At 34.1% G+C, this 19,038-nt stretch overlaps 1 protein-coding gene and 1 pseudogene across 5 annotated transcripts in view; one reads left to right on the top strand and one right to left on the bottom strand.

Annotated features, from left to right (window-relative positions):
* ACAP2 (ArfGAP with coiled-coil, ankyrin repeat and PH domains 2) overlaps positions 1-13,746 on the top strand; it is a 165,634-nt gene extending 151,888 nt beyond the window's left edge. For all 5 annotated transcript variants that reach the window (XM_024124166.3, XM_055084628.1, XM_055084629.1 and 2 more), the window contains 3 exons: positions 1,163-1,273; positions 3,495-3,556; positions 9,216-13,746. In XM_024124166.3, the coding sequence (XP_023979934.1) occupies positions 1,163-1,273; positions 3,495-3,556; positions 9,216-9,316 (274 nt within the window). In that variant the 3' untranslated portion in view covers positions 9,317-13,746. The remainder of the gene's footprint in view (positions 1-1,162; positions 1,274-3,494; positions 3,557-9,215) is intronic.
* A 4,620-nt stretch (positions 13,747-18,366) lies between these two features.
* LOC102989939 (heterogeneous nuclear ribonucleoprotein D-like) overlaps positions 18,367-19,038 on the bottom strand; it is a 3,411-nt pseudogene continuing 2,739 nt past the window's right edge.

Here is a 19,038-nt window from a genome sequence, read left to right as displayed (position 1 = left end):
TTGACTTATACTGTCATGCTGGAACTTAAAATTTTTAAAAATTTCATTCAGAAAAAAGATATGGTTACTTTTCAGATAAGAAAATTGCCAAGCTTACTTTGAACTTTACTAATTCTTTATATAGATCTGTTTTAATATTTAAAACTGTGGTGATTTCATCAGACAACTTAAGTCTGTATTTGTGTATATTTATGCATGTACATACATTATGTACATAGCACATACATTTTGGGAGAGTTTTATAACTTTGTAAATTTTAGTTTTCCCACAAGGTAGTTAATTCTTATTTTGTGCTATTATGTGTGGCTTCTGGAGCAATATTTAGATTCACAGAACAATAAAGCCATAAAAATGGGCTTTCTGCTAGAGGGTACAAATAAAGTCAAAATATTGGCCTTATATAAAGTTTGTGTCATAGGTCATTGTTTTTCAATAAAACATCTCAGGATCTCCAAGTCATATTACCTGGACAAACAGGAAACTGTCCTTTTTTAATGTTTATTTATAGCATCTTCTATTTACATCATAGCTTGTTTTGTTTCCCTCTATTAGGAAGAAGATTCAGTTCAATAACTTTATCATAAAAACTTTTCTCTGCTTAAAAAGGGTTGTATTTAAATCATCCTTTGTATTTTCTTCATAATCATAATTATTCCCATTTTACTTTATAGACTCCATTTATTCATTTTTTTCATTTTTTTTCATTTTTGTCAGTTTCTTCAAGTTATGAATATTTGTGGAATACAGCGGCAAGATTACTTCCCACTTGTTGCTGTTGTATTATCTTTAATATATTATGATGTTAACATTTCCTTGGCTTTCTTCTTTCCCAGATAATGACCTTGAGTGATTTTTGTTTTATTTACATTTATGGTTATCTGTGTACATCTTTTTATATTCTTCGAGGGTAGGGACCATAATTTATACATCCCACTATGCTGTATATTATCAGGTTAAATGTGAAAATTCCATGAGATTTATAAAATGTTGATCATGGTAGATTTTTATTATTAGAGTCAATATTCAATAAATCTTTGTAGAATGAATCAAGAATTTCCTAATGAAAATGTTATTTCTTTAAGTAGTGCTTTTTATTTCTTAAGGTGAATACTAATTTTTTTTCTTATCGGCAATATCTCAAAAACGCTGTTCCCTTAAACAGGCAGGTATGTTTATTCCTAAAACGAGGTGCCAATCAACATGCCACTGATGAAGAAGGGAAGGACCCTTTGAGTATAGCTGTGGAAGCAGCCAACGCTGATATAGTGACCTTGTACGTGTTTTCTTTTCACTTGATTATTTCCCATACACTGTATTACTTATACAGGGTTTAAACGTAGAGTTTCGTGTGTAGGCGTGAAATTTAAACTTGGTTCTTTACTAGAAGCCATTTACTTCTCTAAGCACGTTAAATGTATGAAGCACTTTACATACATGAACTTACTTGGTTCCCACCTCAACCCTGTGAGGAAGGTTTTATTATTATCAGCCTCATTTTATAAGGAAGCCAAGCCACAAATAATTTGAGAAACTAGTAAGTGGTAGAGCTGGGATTTGAAACCAAGAATTCTGGCTCTAAACTTACCATGTGCTTAGCCACTTCTGTTATACTGCCTGGCCAGTAGGAACAGAAAATCAGTAACTTTTCTGATTCTTTAGCTCTCAGTACAGTACTGGGGTGGGAGTTGGATTGGTATAGTAACAGGCAATTTTTCTACTACCTCAGGAATTAGAGGATTATAAGCAGGGAAGCCAACTGCATTGATGTTAGTAACTTTTGCAGTTGCATTTCCTTTGGGCGGTGATAATTAGGGGACCTGTTTGTGCTTGTTTTTTTAAAGAATTATTCGTATGAGTACTCTATTTTGAGGTAAAAATATTTGTTTTGGAATGTTTGAATACAATTTAGCATGACCCACTAAAGAAAGAATCTTGAGGTCTTTATTTGATTTTCATCTTAGATCAGAGTTGTTCATTACACTTGGAATCTAGGAATGTGGTTGTCACCTACACTTTATTGTTATGTAGGAAGTCTCAAGCATATGTTGTATGAATCGCTTATTCATTCTATTCTGAATGAAGCCCAGGATTGCTGATTCCCTGTTAAATAAGTAGAGATAGTTCCATCTACACTACTGAATTTTAGTCACTTACAGATAGAAACTCCCTTGACTGTCTTGAACTCCTGAGCTCCCACTGAGAATTCTTGACTTGCCATATATCACCCCTCCCTGACCTCTGCCAGATTAAAACAAAACGAAAAAACAAAAGAGCAAAACATATTTTCTCTGTACTTAGCTTCTTTTCCTCGCTGGAGGGGTTATTGTTACTATGGAGACTATTGTAGGAAAATTTAGATCTATTAAATCATTATAGACTTAAAATTGGAGAAAGATAAGTTATTAAAGAAAAGATAGGAGTGATGTATAGAGAAATTAAGCTGCAGCCAGGGCTGCAGCTTCCCAGGCAATTCTTACAGTAATGGCCCTTCTTCCTCCAAAATAGAGTCCCAAATTGTCTAAGTTTTCTCATTTTGCTTTGTATGAGGACGTCAGTTTCACTTACAATTTTTTGAAACAGGCATCCTCTGTGAAAAGTCCAAATACCAAAAAGGGAGACTTATCTTGCTATTATTAATTCACACAATGGTTAGAAAGGAAATGGCAGGGAATTGTGGTACTTTGAAGATAAGAAAAGCCCATGTCAGATGCGGCAGCTGCCAGAGAGAGCATGTTAGAAGAGGGTGACAGAAGTCTGGGAAGGTGATGAGGATTTGGCAGCCTGGAGGACAGGCAAGAAGTACTGAGTAGGAGAGGGGCACCACAGGTAACATTTGCCTGTTTCAAAATGTTGCTTAAAGTTAGTAAGAAAATGAGAGGAAATTCTTGTTTTCTTAATCCAGTGCTACAGGTCTTCCTGCTGCCAGTATAAATAACCCAAAAAAGAATGTATAATCAATATGGTAACCATGCAAAAATCTTGGTAACCTATGGTCACTTATTATAATGTCTGTAGGTCAGAATATATCCCCAGTATTTATAGATAACACATGCTATTTATACATCTGGAACTAACATATCTCAGGATGAACCAGAATGAACTTATGACAGGCTATTGCTTCCATTCTATAGAAGCAATAATTTCAGCAGTTGGCAGTTAAAGTTTGACAGGTTGCTTTAGGAGCCAGGAATTCTCTGTGTCTGGAGGAAGTAAGCTGCTAGAGGTGCTGCCAGTAACCTGCTTAAACAGAACTGAAATGCCCTTGTTAGAAGTCTTTTATTGTCTTCTCTCATGAGAATTGTATAAGATAAAATACAGTTATTTTTGTATCTCAGATTTCTGGGTCTGATAAACTAAAAGTACTTTTGTTTCAGTGGCAAATACTGGTAAAAGAAAAAATTACATGAATACGTCTTAGCTGCATATGTAATTCATTAGTTTATGAATATTTATATTGTATAACTTATCTAAAAAATTCTTTTATTTAATTTTAGGTTACGATTAGCAAGAATGAATGAAGAGATGCGGGAATCAGAAGGACTTTATGGACAGCCAGGTCAATATTCTACTAATAACCATACTGAAATGCAGTATAAGAAATGCATCCAGGAATTTATCAGTTTACAATTGGAAGATTCATAGTTCTTTAGCAAACTAACTTAATGCTACAGAGTTTTTATAAATTACTTGTAAATTGTGAGTTGTCAGGTATATACTGTACTTACTGAATTCTTGGGAGTGGCTCACTCCCGAGCCTTTAAAAATCCATAACTATTCCTATTACAGAACACATTTACTTGCTGTATCTAACTCTGGCTGCTGACTTCTTTATCTGCTGTACAGATGTCTTCCATATACATTCCAGAGAGGCGAATGGAATGATAACGTATCTTTATACACTTACAGCAGCACAGCAGTCATTTTCTTTTTGGCTGTCAAGTGAATATAACAAAATTGTTTTCTTTTTGTTATTCAGGGAATTTCTATAAATTGTGTTCAGGGAAAAAAACAAATCACTATGTGTTGACATATAAAAGTCAGTATGGACAATGCCTAGAAGAAGTTTATTAAGATTTCCATATTTGATCTAAAAATGAGTGGAAGGTTTAAGAATAAAATTTACCAGTAGGTTAAGAAGTCCATAATGCGAATGGAGTTAGTTTAAAAGGTATAGGGAAAAGGTCAAATTGTATCTTGTACCTTTGCCCCAAGTAATTGTACAATATCTGTTGGATAAATGGAAGTATTTAGAAGAATATTTCATGAGCTTGATGGCAAAGTAGACGTATTCTTATTAGAGAGAACTCAGGATCAGCTCAAGTCTCATTTTGAGTAATTTTTGAGTCGAGATGTCAAGAAAAGCAAGAAATGTTGCTGATCACATTTCTTTCTTGATGAACACATCCTGATTAGACATTCTTCACAAAGAAGAGAGTAATAATTAGATCTCCAGTTTCATGAATTTGAGTATATGAATTACTAATTTATCTGTTTTAAATTCATATACATGCTGGTTAAAAATTTTAGGAATTCATGACTAAAATAGTTGAGAATGTTCAGTTTTAAGTGAGTATGTTTGATTTTTTTCAATGACTATTAATATATTATTTTAAAAGTGGCTTATGATATCATCTATCTTTCCTGTTTAAGTATGTTTTGAAATTTCTGCACTTTATGCTAGCTTCAGCCATTTACTTTTATTTTAGCCAGATTAATATATAACTAAGATAAATATGGGGCCATTCCTTTCTCAGAGGACTGTATTTATTACTTATTTTTGGTCTAATTTAATAGGGAACAAATAAGAACTTTGAGAATAGAGGCACTTCAGCTAGATACTTCTAATCTAGGGTGTCCCACTTTAATCCTATGGATCAAACAGTACTACTGACTCATGATGTACCAAGATGTAAGAGTGCTGATTAAGGGTGAAGTCTCAGCGTTAATTCTGAATTTCACCCATTTGTTTTAAACTTGAATGTTAGACTTTAAATACATTATAATTTTGTAACAGATACACACTTAAGTGATAGTATTACTAGGCCATTTTTGAGGCCTTTATGTTTAAGCACTTTAAAATGAAAATTATTCAAAGACTATGACCTGAATCGTGAGATAAGAGTGAACTTCAAGATTTTAAGTTAAAGTTTTTTTTTTCCCCTGACATTTTAAGTGTAAATGTTTGGTCAGTTGCTCTTTCCTTAAGGTGTTTGCCGATGAAGCTGCACCCAGCTGATTAGTCAGAACGTCGGTGGGTGACTTTTCTCTGGACCTGGGAAGCTTGGAAGGACAGGTCTTCTTATGTTCTTGCAGCTTCTAGTTCCACCTAAACTGCTGGGGCTTCTGCCCCCATCTAGGAGCATTCAAATGTCTCTTTCACTGTTGTTTTATGTATAAGTTTATGAGTATATACCTTCCGCTCAACAGTAGAAAAACAGATTTTTCCAATTTATTTGAATGAAAATTTGAAGAACAGGCTTATTTAAAAAAACAAGCTTTCCTACCACTCAAATTTTAGCTTAGAAAAGATTAAAAAATAGATCAGAAGTCTGGAAATGGTATATCAGCAGAATAAAATGAGATTCTGATTTGGTAATTATTAGATTTTAAATTCATTTGGGGGTCTCATAGTTAAAGCAGAACAACTTTATACTTATACAGGTGACATGGTAAAATGGCTCAGCAATTGCTCTCTGGCTACTTTTCTTTTATGAGTCTTGGGAGAGCAGGTATTTTTGCTCAGGCAGCAGGTCTTTTTTCTTCTCTGCTTATCACTGTAAATTTCCCTCTCATAGATTTTGGTTGGTTGTTGTATCTAGATCCTTTTTTTGTTGCCTAGCAATAGAAGGAAAACGTCAGAATTCTGGGTAGTTTTAAAAGGCGGGTGTTTTCAGTTTTTTCATTATGAAGAGCCCTACCATTAAAAGACTCAGATACAATCTTTGGGAATGATGGACCTATTTCTAGGAAACCCCACTTTTGAACTTTCTGTCTACAACTCTACGGACCTGAGACTCCCTGTTTTTTGCAAGGCGACTTAAGAGCACACATTTCCTGAAGGGAAGATGTATCCTTCTTTGTCAGTTCCCACAACTCATAGGAGGACTGGGTGGGTGAGTGCAACATCACACCCTGCTCTCAATTGTTGGAAACCAGTTTGGTGGTTCCCACAGTCTGGCTCTGTGACTCCTCTTGATTGTTGGCAGAGTTTCTCAGCCAGTTGAAAATCACTGCTTTCGTGAACCACTACTGGTTCCATGAGTATGTTGCTGATGAAGATTGGTCATTGATCTAATCAGTTACAAAAAGGATGCTGTAATCAGCCCAGAAGGGGCAGGATCATACACTGATCACCTGGGAGTAGGGTCTCACATGCTGCCATATCTTTGAGGGGAGTACATTTTGAGAGCAAAATTAGCAAAATTTTGGATCATCACTGCTGTTGCAGTGCTTATTCTGAATACCAAAAATCAAGAACTATTTTAAACTATCAGTGGAAATATAGTAGTCCACATTTCAAAAAACTCAGAACTGTCCAGGCACATGGAAAAGTTAACTTTCTGAAGAGAAATAAAATGTGATGAAGTAATTTAAAGAATATAACTTAGTATTACAAATATTGGGTGGTTAGTTGTTTACTGTTTATAATAGACTGTTAAATGTACTCATAGGAACTTTCCAGGGCAACATATTCTGGGTTATTGTTTATGTATTCTAGTGTAGACAAGTTATATTTGCCGTGGGAAACATTCTAAATGATTAAAATTGTATTTAAAGAATCACATTGAAGTTCAATTTGTGTTAACTATATTAAATATCTTAGTCACTATTGTTATTGTAACGTTTGCTTTCTGACAACACATTTTGAGGCCTAAGAAAGGTATTATATTGATAAGTCCCTTAATTAACATTTGGTTAGAAACTGAATGTTAACAAAAAGTTTTCTGTATGTGTGTGAAGGTGAGACTTCCTTTTGTATTGTATTAACTCTTTTAAAATGTATTCAGTAAGTGAAACCAATGAGTAGTGTAGCACCAACACTTTCCTTCAAGGAAGCATTTAATTCAGTGAATTTTAAAAAATCTTATAATTTGTTTTGCATGGTACAATGGTTCTACTAAAATGTACTCGTGTAGTAGGTACTTTAAAAACAAAAACTGGGAAACCACAAAAAGAAAAAAAAAATCCCACAACCTGTTATACAAAATATGCATTGCTAATAGTAGAAGCCATATATTGCCATTGTACTGTTGTAATACTTAAGATTGCTCACCTGGTGCTATCTGTAAACTATTTGGCATTAGCATCTATTAGATACTTCTTCCTATTTCTTCTTGAATGTATAATGTGTGCCTTTTAAGTTATTTCTGGTGTTGAATGGTAAAATCAGTGTGGTATTTTTGTATTATAATCTGCACTTTACACTTTCTTGGAAAGTAAAACTCCAGACTCTCCAGTTTAAATAGTATTTTTAAAATATTTATAATGTTTACAATAAATATTTTAAATATTTGAATTCAACATCTAAGAATAAGAAAAAAATTTAAATATTTTATATGGTTTGTTAAGTGATGTTTAATGTTTGTCTCTTCTCATTTATTTTATATCTTTTAGCGTGGCTAATAATGGGAATAGATTGTAGTCTGTCTTTTAATGTGGGGTAAACGTTTATGAAATGAAACATGGGTGTAATTGAATTGTCTTACCCATTGTTCCACCATATCAACCTTTATTGTTTTAGTAACAATAATATGAGTTAGATGTTACTCTTAGCCAACCTATTAAGATTCTCTTCTTACTGTATTTTTTCTTTTTAAAGTAGATTGATTGATTCAGGTCATGAGAAAATTTCCAGGGCTAAATGAAAAACTACATAGAGATTTTAATAACTTGCTTTTTACATTGACTAAATATTAAAAGCATTAAAATTTTTTTATTGAAAATCTTGGGTTATGCTGTTAGACCTTTTACTAGATCTGTATCCCCCTCCCCCAGATTTTTTCTAATTCTCTGGCTTTTGGTATGACATCTATTGCCTCAAAAAAAATCTCACTTTTTAAAAGCTGACAAAACTTACTGCTCTATTAACAACAACTGTAGCAATGAGTGTGTAATAAGATGGATGCAAGGTAGCTTATGGGGAATAATTATAAAACCATGTTCCAACAATAATCATCTAAAACAGTATTTGACAGTCTAAATTCTGTTTTCTAAATCAGAAAACAGAATTATGCCCAGCTTCTGCATAAAGCTATTATGTTTAACAGGAAGCATTCATGATGAATGATTCATCTTGAAAATAAGATTTCATTTTATACAAATCTTTTGTCTGAGGAGTTAGCCTGTATGTGTGTTATATATTTAGTTTTTCATTGCAAGAGAAATAGTATTCAATCCACTATAATATCAGTATCTATAATCTTCTCTACAAGCATATTTGTACGTATAAACATTTGTATTACTCTAATTTAACAGATGTCTTTGATATTTATTCTCCTTTTGTCATAGCATCCTTGCTCATATGACCTACAGTAAATGAAAAACTGACTAAAGAAATGATTTTAAAGTCATTTTCTAGGCTTTATTATTTTATAAGCCTAGTAAAAAGTGGATTAGGTGCATTAGTTTTAGTTAAGAATTAAAGTTTGAGTAAAGACTTACTTTTTCACATGCTATTTAAATTAAAATGCCTTTAATTAAAAGATTATATTAAAATATGAGGCTTTTTTTCCCACATGGTTATTAGTTTTGTCTTGCTAATAACTTGCATCCAACAGAAACATTAGTGTTTGTTTTTGGTCTTTTCTTTTGGCCTTGATCAAGGGAAATATTTATTTAAAGAATGCCTTGTTTATTTAGAATGACGTGATTTACCTCATTTAGAATGACTTTTATTTCTCATGTGTTAATAAATGTATTTCTTTATATTGCTTTAAAACACTTGCATCTTTGCTCTTTTCTAACTCTGAACTTTCCTCTGTGGCTGCATCTGAGGTGCTTTTTTCAGGTATAGTTTTTTGTTTTTCTTTTTCTCCCACTATATACTTTTCCAGCACTTATATTTAGTTGGTCTTTTTTCTTCCAAAAATGCTCATCTGAACAAAATTTTAATGTAATGAATTATAAAATAGTTACTAGTTGTAAAAATGAATACTGTTTATTAATACTTTCAATTGTGTAAATTTTAAAAGTCTCCTCATTTTACTTTCATGCAGGTGATGAAACTTACCAGGATATTTTTCGTGATTTCTCCCAAATGGCATCAAATAATCCAGAGAAACTAAATCGTTTCCAGCAAGATTCACAGAAATTTTGAATTTTTTTACGAAGGGGAAAATAGTAAATCTGGTGACTCCCTAATGTATACATCTGAAAACTCACAGATTTTTTACTTCTTTAATTCTACTTACTTACTTTTAGTAGCTATTGAGTTGTTTGGGAAAAAGGTACCCGTTCATTGATATTTTTATAAATCAAAACATAGATCTCTAGTAGTTGGGAGAGGAACCTACTTTAAGGCTTCTTTTATTAAAATTTTTTTTAAAAGCCTGTTTAAAGGGCTATTTTTTATAGATTAAAATTTAAATCTAGACTTAGGCCATCTCTAGGTTACAAGATGCTAAGAGTTTAGACAAAATAATCTTTTTTTCCCAGTGGGTGGTAGCATTGATTTTTTTTTCTTCTGTGCACCGTGCCCAGGATCGTTCAATCAAGCATATCGGCATCGAGTGGGAGCCTGATGTCCTGCCTGACTTGAGAATATGTCTTTGCTTTAGCTTCCCTGATGTTGGTGATTCAGAAATAGTTTTTTTCTGTTTGTTTGTTTCTTTGTAGCCTAGCTGTCATATACACAATATGTAATTTAATTACTAGAACTAGAGAATATATGCCCCCCCATTTGCTCATAAATGCAGTTATATTCCTCAGTTATTGTCCAGTACTTTAACGTACATACAGTGGCTATACAGATTTACATAACTCAGTCCTTTAGATTTATTCCATTTTATGAAGGAAAAAAAAAGCCCTTGACAATAGTTTTTTTTTAATTACCAAAAGAATCTCATAGAAGTTGTAGTTCTTCATTGTTTAGTTGATTTCCTAAAACCTTGACAAATTTATTGATGTAACAAAACTGTGTTTCAAAGGTTACTTGAATGTTGCAAAATTATGCTTTCATCAGATTGTAACTATCAAAGGAAAAGTTGACTTATAAAATAAGGTAGAACATTTTTATATTTGAAATGTGTCCTTTTCCAGATACATTTTTGCTTTTGCTCCTAGTGAAAGGAAAAATCTCTATGTAAAAGGAGTAAAAAAGACTCAAGTTTTTTTATACTAAAATATACAGCAATAAATTGCTTTTTAATTCTTCTAACATCTCTCCTGTGTACTTGTTGTACACGGTATACATTCTTTTAAATTAGAGCATCTATATAGCTTTAGTATTTGGTTACATGAATCACAGACCCTTGAATTCCAAAATATTATGGGTATACTAATTTTCCAGGTATATGCTACAGATTAGTCTGATTCTATCTTTGATTGACGTATCTTGTCAGGAGTATAAAATAAGTAATTTGCCTTATGGTTTCTTTCTAATATTGTCATAATTAAGTTTAACTTTCTTTTTCAAGTTACGTGTAAGTAATATTATTGATACTCAGTTTCTAAATGAGAGGTTTTTAAACTTGAGTTGCCAAATGAGTACAGAAATTATATTTCATTGGGTAGATAATAAATTTTCTAACATTTTCCCACCAGTAAGTAGAGTTTTCTAAGTTGACTGAACATCAAATCAGAATCTGTCTAAACAGGAATTATACTGACATAAATTCACATCACAGAAAAGGTTCCATATTTGTTTGGCCAAATTGCATGCATATAATGCTTATTTAGTAATAATTGCTGTGTATTAGATAAGGATACAAATATATTTAGGGATTATTTCTAAGGAAATGCTGACTTCCAAATCCTTGTATTTTAATTGCAACAATACCAGGAACCTTAAATCTTTCCTGTTTCACCTCAGAGTCACAGGTCACCGGGCTTTGCAAAAGTCTGATTTGTAGCATTTTTATTAGTGTACTTTGAAATTAATTGTCCGAAAAGCTCAAGGAGAAGGAAATATGTTGAGAAAAGAAAGAAACAAAGAAAGGAAGGAAGAAAGAAAAAAGAGAAAAGAGAGTCTCACTTTTCCTTTGTAGTGCCTATTCCTGTTTTGCTCCTAGGAATTCATCTGACCTTTATCTGAGGAAGCCTAGGCTGTTTTCCTTTTGGATCCAGCCTTCGGTCTTCAGATTACCTCTGGAATCTCTGGTTGTAAAAGCAATTCTTGATCATACTCTTAACTCCTGTGGCTTCAGTCATGAGTTGTTAATGTGGCAGTAATTAGTGTCTACTTAAATTTAATTGTTAGAGATGTATTTGAAGTACACTAAAGATCATGGTTCTGAATATCTTCAGAGAAAGTGAAATCTTTAACAGTACAGGGAGCCTGTACGTACAAAAATATACTTCTGTGGCTTGATTTGAATATGCCGAGACCCAATTTGGATTAAATTTGGCAGAAATGATGCAGGAGTAACAGCAAGGTTTTAAAGTAAATTAATGGTTACAAGTAGTTACAGAATAGGTTGGCTCTTAACCAAGGTGAATTAGCTGTGTCAACTAATAGCCTTTCTGTAGTATGTAACAAATCTTAGTTTCATTATGCTGTGAATTATTCAGTATAATATGATAAATTATAGTTTAAACAACATTAGTCATACTCTTGGGCTTCAGAAATCAATTTGACTGTCCTTTGTTTTCATTCCCTCACAGATCTGCTGGTATTAGTTTCTGATTCCTTATCATTATTCCATTAACTCATTAACTTAAAAGTTAGAGTAATCTCAAAATAAGAATAGCAGTACTATGAGGAATTCATAAAATACAGTTTCATGTTAGAACTAGACTAAAGGTAATTGCATAGTTATTTGCAATTTTTTCATTGTAACACTTACATGTTTAAGATTTCTAAGGTTTTAAAAATTACCTTTGGTACAATCCTTAGAAATTCAGAAATTTCCAGGGATTCACTATATTACATTGTTTGCCTAATTTATACTGGTCTTTGTAGATTTTAATCAACTTTGGTGTTTACTTTGTAAAACATATAGATTTTATTTGGAATATTACTTTGGTTCTTCACGGTTGCATTTTGAAAAAAACTTATACTTTCACAGTCTGGACAGCTTAAGTTTGTGATGTGTTAAGCAGTATTTTAAAAATATAATTTTACACATGTGAAGTGGGGTCACAATAAAAATAAACCAAATTGTATTTAAGATTAAATTTACTATCCATTTTGAATAAGACATTCCCATATCACTCTTATACTGTGGAATTAACTTTTCTGTTCGATAGCACTTTCGACTGTGGACATGAGCTGGAAGAATGCTATATTTTTATAGAATTGTCTGTTCAGAATGACTTCAGACCTGCATGATATAGTGGAAAGAGCACTGACTAGTTACTTACTACTCTTATTGGATTCAGAGCTCCTCACAAATAAAATGAGTGGGATGAAACAAGGTGAAACTGTAACAGCATCCCTTGGTGTACTGTTCCGCTGCTCACGTCTGCTCACAGTGTGCTTTGCCATTACTCACAGTAGGATTTCTGATATCTTAATCTAAGAGCACCAACAGTGTCTCTTCTTTGATCCTGGGCTGCTCCTCTTGTTTTACAGAGCGGGTCACTGGTTTGCTGGTTGGTGGCGTAGCTGACACCAGAACCCCTGTCTGACTAGTAGTCAGAGGCACTTTACTCATATCACGAAATGATTTGAAATCATTGTAAAGCAGCAAACTTGGATAATGACTGCCAGCTTTCCTTGTGCTTTGATAACGAAGACTCCAAGTATTCTGGAGAACCTGGATATAAAATTACTTTGAAGGAAGTAAGGGTTCGATTAGGGTTTAAAGACGTTAAATTGTAGGGAATTTTATATTTTTGCAATAACAAACATTGATGAAGGCAAAACGTTGTAAAGGTAATTTTTCACCATATGCTTATCAATTTCTTCATGCTTCTAAACGAAGACAACTAAAAGGGGCATGGATTCAGTTTGGCCAAATCCTGACATCTATAAATATGATTTTGGGGGCATCCTTTTCTATTTACATAAATTTATCTACTAAAATGAGATAATGGGGGGAGGGAAGTAAGGTTTGATTAAGTAAACTTTTCTGTACATTGCTCTTTTCACTATCTTATGTACTAGATTTTCTTATTTTTCCTCAACACACCTCCCACGTTTTGGGTGTTCATTTTAAACAGGGAAAGCTCGCTACATTATAAAGAATGTTGGCACCATTTATTTTACACAAAGGCTGAAGGTTAACTTTTGGAAGTGATGAGCTACTTTTCTATATGTGTTTACTCGTGCTTTGTGATATTTCTGGATCATTCCAGTCATAAAGACTTATTACATGTAATATTTCCTGCTACCTGTGAAAAGGTATATTTTAAAGAATGTATAACCAACAATCCATTTACTTTTTATTAGTATGTAGAGGTTTTATTTGTATCTAATTCATGAATGTAGTTTTACTGTAGGATGTCACTGTAAATGGAACAAAGTACATTATCTTTATAGTTATTCTAAAATGTATATTATGTAAGAATTGTAAATATTATACCTGATTAAACTCTTTGTATGCCAAGAAATTATGTCAAGTCAATAAAAATCTCACCTCTGGCATAGTTCTTTTATGCTCAGACTTCCACTTTATCGTGAACTACAATTGCAGACATACCTGTTAACAACTGTCATATTTAAGTTAAGGTCCTGTATTCCTTTCCAGCGCCGTCACACTGGTCCAGATTGATCCTATTTGCTGATTGCATCAACCATGAAATCCATTTTGATCTTTTAAATATTTTCTTCTGCCTGATCACAGAGCTGTATGGCTCCCAGTTCATTAGCTAAAAACCACAAAAGGCCTTTTTTGCTGTAGCTCTAATTTTTTTCTATTATGATTGAGATATCTGTTGAAGTTTCTAATCTAGGTAACACATTTACACTCAATCCTTTTAGTAAACAAACAAAAACATGTTTTTGCATGAAATGAGATTGAAGGAATAGAGGCTTGAAAGAACAGACCTGGAAGTGAATTGCCTGCTTTTGCCTTTCCTTTAAAAGTTAGTTGAAAGCAGACACTTAAAACTTTTCTATGTAATTTGCTTATTCCACTTCATTTCATTTTCATAATAGTTCTTTGACAAAGAGAATCCAAACTGATGGTAAATGTTTTAAATGAAAACAGCCTACTTTTCGTTATTACAAAACAGTGCTTTTTCATTGTAGAAAAATGTTTAAGTAATGATAAGTAAAAAGAATTCCATCCTAATTCCGTCATCTGCCTGTGATGTTCATGTGTGGCTAGTAGATGGTAGCTACTAGCTACATGTGGCTATTGAAATTTAATTGAAATTAGACAAAATTAAGAGTTCAGTTCATCTGTGGAATTGCCACATTTAACAGATGACTAGCCATGTGCCCAGTGACTACTGTTTTGAACAGGGCAGATTATAGAGCATACTCATCCTAGGAAGTTCTATTTGACAGTTACCGAGTACAGGGCAAGCCGTTACTTCTTTGGTATATAACCTCTAGACCTTTGGGTGTGTGTATTATATTTATATAGAATGGGTCATACTGTTTTGTCAACTGCTTCTTTCACTTAATGAACGAGGAACAGGTTTCTAAGTCCTTAAGTAATCTGCATCACTTTGGGAAGGATTTCTTTAAATGTTTTTATTATGGAAAATTTCAAACATATACAAAAGTAGAGACAATAACTTCAGTAGCTGTTAGCTCATGGCTAACATTGTTTTATCTATACTCCCACCCATTTTTCCTCTTCCCCATTTTTTTTAAACCAAATGCCAGACATTTCAACAAATCGTTGAGTATGTCTCTAAATATCGTATGATAGCGCTTATTATGCAGAATCTAAAAAAAAATGATACAAATGAACTTATTTACAAAACAAAACAGACAGACTTAGAGAACAAACTTAGGGTTACCAGAGGGGAAGGGTGGTGGGGGTTGGTGTTAAGTAGGGAGTTTGGGACTGATGTGTACATGCAGCTATATTTAAAACAGATCACCACCAGGGACCTACTGTGTAACTGCAGGGAACACTGCTCAATATTAGGTAACAACCTAAATGAGAAAAGAATCTGAAAAAGAATAGATACATGTATATGTATAGCTGAATCACTTTTCTGTACAGCTGAAACTAACACAACATTGTTAATCAACTCTCCTCCAATATAAAATAAAAAGTTAAAAACATAAAGGGGGAAAAAAAGGACTGTTTAAAAAAAATCATATCACCTTCCTTAAAATATGAAACTATATAGTCAATATTCAACTTTTCCCAATGTCTTAGGTGTGTTCTTTAAAAAAAGATTTTTCAAATCAGAATTCATGTAAGTTCCATTCATTGCAATTGGCTAATATATCTCTTGAGTCTCTATAGGTTCTTCTTCTATTTATCACTTTAAAAAATTTCCCTTATAGTTTGTTGAATACATCACTTTTAATGACAGCATCTTTATTCTAGTTTCACTTTGCTGATGAACATTTGATTTCAATATCTTGTCATCTTAAACCTAGTTCTTCATTACCCTTATGGCTAAATATTTGAGTACATTCTTCCTTATTTCCTTAGGATGAATTCCTAGATGTGAAAATGCTGGTTCACAATGGGTGGGTATATTTTTGAGGCTCATTCAATGAGTCAGGCACTGTGTTAGGTACTGGGGATATTACGGTAAAAAAAAAAAAAAAAAAAAGACACACTACCTGTTCTCTTGAAGTCTTGCCTTCTTGCAGCAGAGAAAGATAGGACTGGGCAGTTCATAGGTGGCCCTCATGGGATCCCTGAGGATGGTGCCTCATCTGGACACTGGACGCGTTGGTGTTTATAGAGACCATTCCTCGAGGCAGTGACATCTAAGCCAAGGTCTGAAGCCAGAGAGGTTGGCTCGGTGAAGAGCTAGGGCAGTACTTTTCAAACTTTGGCTTGTAAAAGAATCACCGTCGAGGCCCAGGCTCATTGAAGATAATAGGGCCTGAACCCTTGTGTTTTTACCAAGCTCCCCATTGTTTCAAATGCCAATCAAAATTTGAGACCCTTGTCTCAGGAAGAAACATTCATCTGGATAGGAGAGAGAACTGAAAGTTCTCTTAGAAAGATTTTAGTATTGCCAGAGTGCCCTCCAGGAAAGTTGTGTCCATATACACACCCCCATCTACTGTAGAGGAGTGTCTGTTTCTCTGTATCTTTGACAATATTGGGTAGTGGTCAATAAAGAAAAAAGCCCGCTAAACTATCAGATTTCTACGTTACATTACAGATGTAGAAATCATACAACAGGAAAAACCATCTCCCCTGGCTAGAAGTCAGAGAACTTGACCACAGTTAAAGTTAGAACTGAAGTGTCACTTGCCGACCAAGTTCTTGTCTATTTAGTCATATTGTTATACACCCAGATGTATCTATTTTAAGCTGAGAAAATAGCGCATAACATCTGACACACTACATACTTTCTCTTTTTGTTTAAAAAGCCTTTATTCTTTTTTTTTTTTTTTTTCCGGTACGCGGGCCTCTCACTGTTGTGGCCTCTCCCGTTGCGGAGCACAGGCTCTGGACGCGCAGGCTCAGCGGCCATGGCTCACGGGCCCAGCCGCTCCGCGGCATGTGGGATCTTCCCGGACCGGGGCACGAACCTGTGTCCCCTGCATCGGCAGGCAGACTCTCAACCACTGCGCCACCAGGGAAGCCCCTTTATTCATTTTTGATAAGGGAAAGGACAATCTCAATGTCAACTTGTCATCTAATCATAAATTTGAATTTACAGGATTCACTGCCCTAAAGACACTGCATCTACTGACTGACAACATAACTTAAAATGAAAATCTTTCTGTTCCCTAAGGTTGCATGTTGAGAGAATTAAACAGTCCCTTGCAAGAGTCAACATTGGTACTTGGCCTAGGTGTAAGATCAAATAGCAAAACAGGAGCAAAAGAAGGCCAAAATCATAACCTGATTGCCCAGCAAGTACAAACATCATTGGAACAAAGAAAGTTGCAGGCACCAGATAAAAGGCAGGTTCATTAGCATAAAAAAATTTACACTTGGTTTAAGGTGAGGTCAGCTATTCCACACGTTAAAATGTATGCCAATCCTAATGGCTAACATGGAACCACAGAAACAAAAACAGAGACCTTAAATTCAGTACCTACACAATGTAAAATTCAAAACTGGAATCTACCCAGGTCATCCTCCAAAATCTATAGCTAAAACTGTTTTTCTTTTTAATGCACCAGGAAGATCTGTTGTAATGACATGAGTTGGTCACACTTAGATTTGCATTTATATAAGATTTAAGGGATACCTTTCCCCACTATTCCTTCTTATGTCTGAATATGGATATGCTTAACTACCCAGCTCATGCACTAACTGCACTAAAAATGATGAAACTTACTACCATGACTTTTTCTAAGAACTCACACTACATAACAGCTAACACCCAATATAGCTTCCTAAAAATGCCCCAACAGAAAACATTTTGTTCAGTTTGGTGCTTGCTGTGACATAATACCAACAGAATAGTATACAACTAATTTAGTTACTCAGCCACTACTTCAAATATTTTAATCTAACTTTTGTTCAGACTTTAATAACTTCGTACCTATTTGCCAAAATCCTTGTGTTAAATGTAACTACATCTGATATTCTTAAACTGTAGCTCCTGTAACACAGTTCAAGTGTTTTTTTCCCCTGGGTATATCTAGACATTTTAATCAAGAAAACAAATTTATGGTATTATGATTAGCCAAAGCTCTTTCCAGCAGACCACTGAATACAGCAAGTCATAACAAATGCCTTCCCAGAGACAAGAACAAAGCAAAATATTTTCTATTCATATAAGGAGCTACCAGCATGCTTTGTGCCATTAAAAAGCTACTTTTCAAAACATAACCAGAAGACTTATGGTCTACTAGAAAGCTTCCACTAATCACAACACTATAACTAAGCCACAGAAACTTTCATGACAAAGGCTCCAGATATACAGAGAGAAAACATTACTTAAAGTTATGTGGAAGCCTCAGTTAATAGGGAAATGAAGCCTTAGAAGATAGAATACATCTAACAAAAAAGGGCAACAGACTAGACACTGTAGTTGGCTATTAGTAAAGGACCACAGTTTCTCCCTATGGATCAACACTCCCTACAAAATAAACTGTACCTTAATTATCGCTTATTTAAAATTACACTTTTACAGAGCTATTTAGTACCTGACTCAGAAAAACAATCACATAAGGAAGCATTTATTTGAGGTTTAACATGAAATCATACAAATAAAATTTGTATAAACACAAATCCACATCGAGTCATAACACAGATAGCAAAAGACAAAGTAAAAACAAAACGAATTGGCGGCTACATACAGTTGCACACAGTTGTGTCTTGTACACTAGAAAGTCTTTTACAAAATGATCATCTTAGATCAACAGAAGACCAAACTTCAATGTTGTCCTTGCAAGATGGGTTGCTTTAGCAATCTCTTCCTGTTTTCTCCAATGTCCCTTTTTAATATGGCTGGTAATTATTTTGGTGATTGCCACCCCCTCGAGATGCCTTGCCATAAGTGCTCTGTTGGCCACTGTAGTCTGCATATCCGTCCATATCCATAGTTCCCATTGTTACACCCAGTATAACCATAGCCGCCATAGCCACTATAGTTTTGATCACCACCATAAGCACTATTGTAATTTCCATATCCTTGATCATAATAGTTATTAAGTCCTTGGTTCCAGTTTTGGCCCTGACCTTGGCCACGACCCCTAGTACCTCCTCGTCCACCAGCTGCAGCACCTCTTCCTCCTTTTTGTTGTTGCTGTTGCTGCCTATATACCTCTTTGGGTTGTGCAACTTTGATTTCACACTTCCCAGAACCAATTTGATGATATCTGCTTTC

Source organism: Physeter macrocephalus, chromosome 1, assembly GCF_002837175.3.
Source record: "Physeter macrocephalus isolate SW-GA chromosome 1, ASM283717v5, whole genome shotgun sequence".
Taxonomy (NCBI): domain Eukaryota; kingdom Metazoa; phylum Chordata; class Mammalia; order Artiodactyla; family Physeteridae; genus Physeter; species Physeter macrocephalus.
The sequence above is the reverse complement of the archived record's forward strand: the minus strand, read 5'-3'. Positions and strand labels throughout refer to the sequence as shown.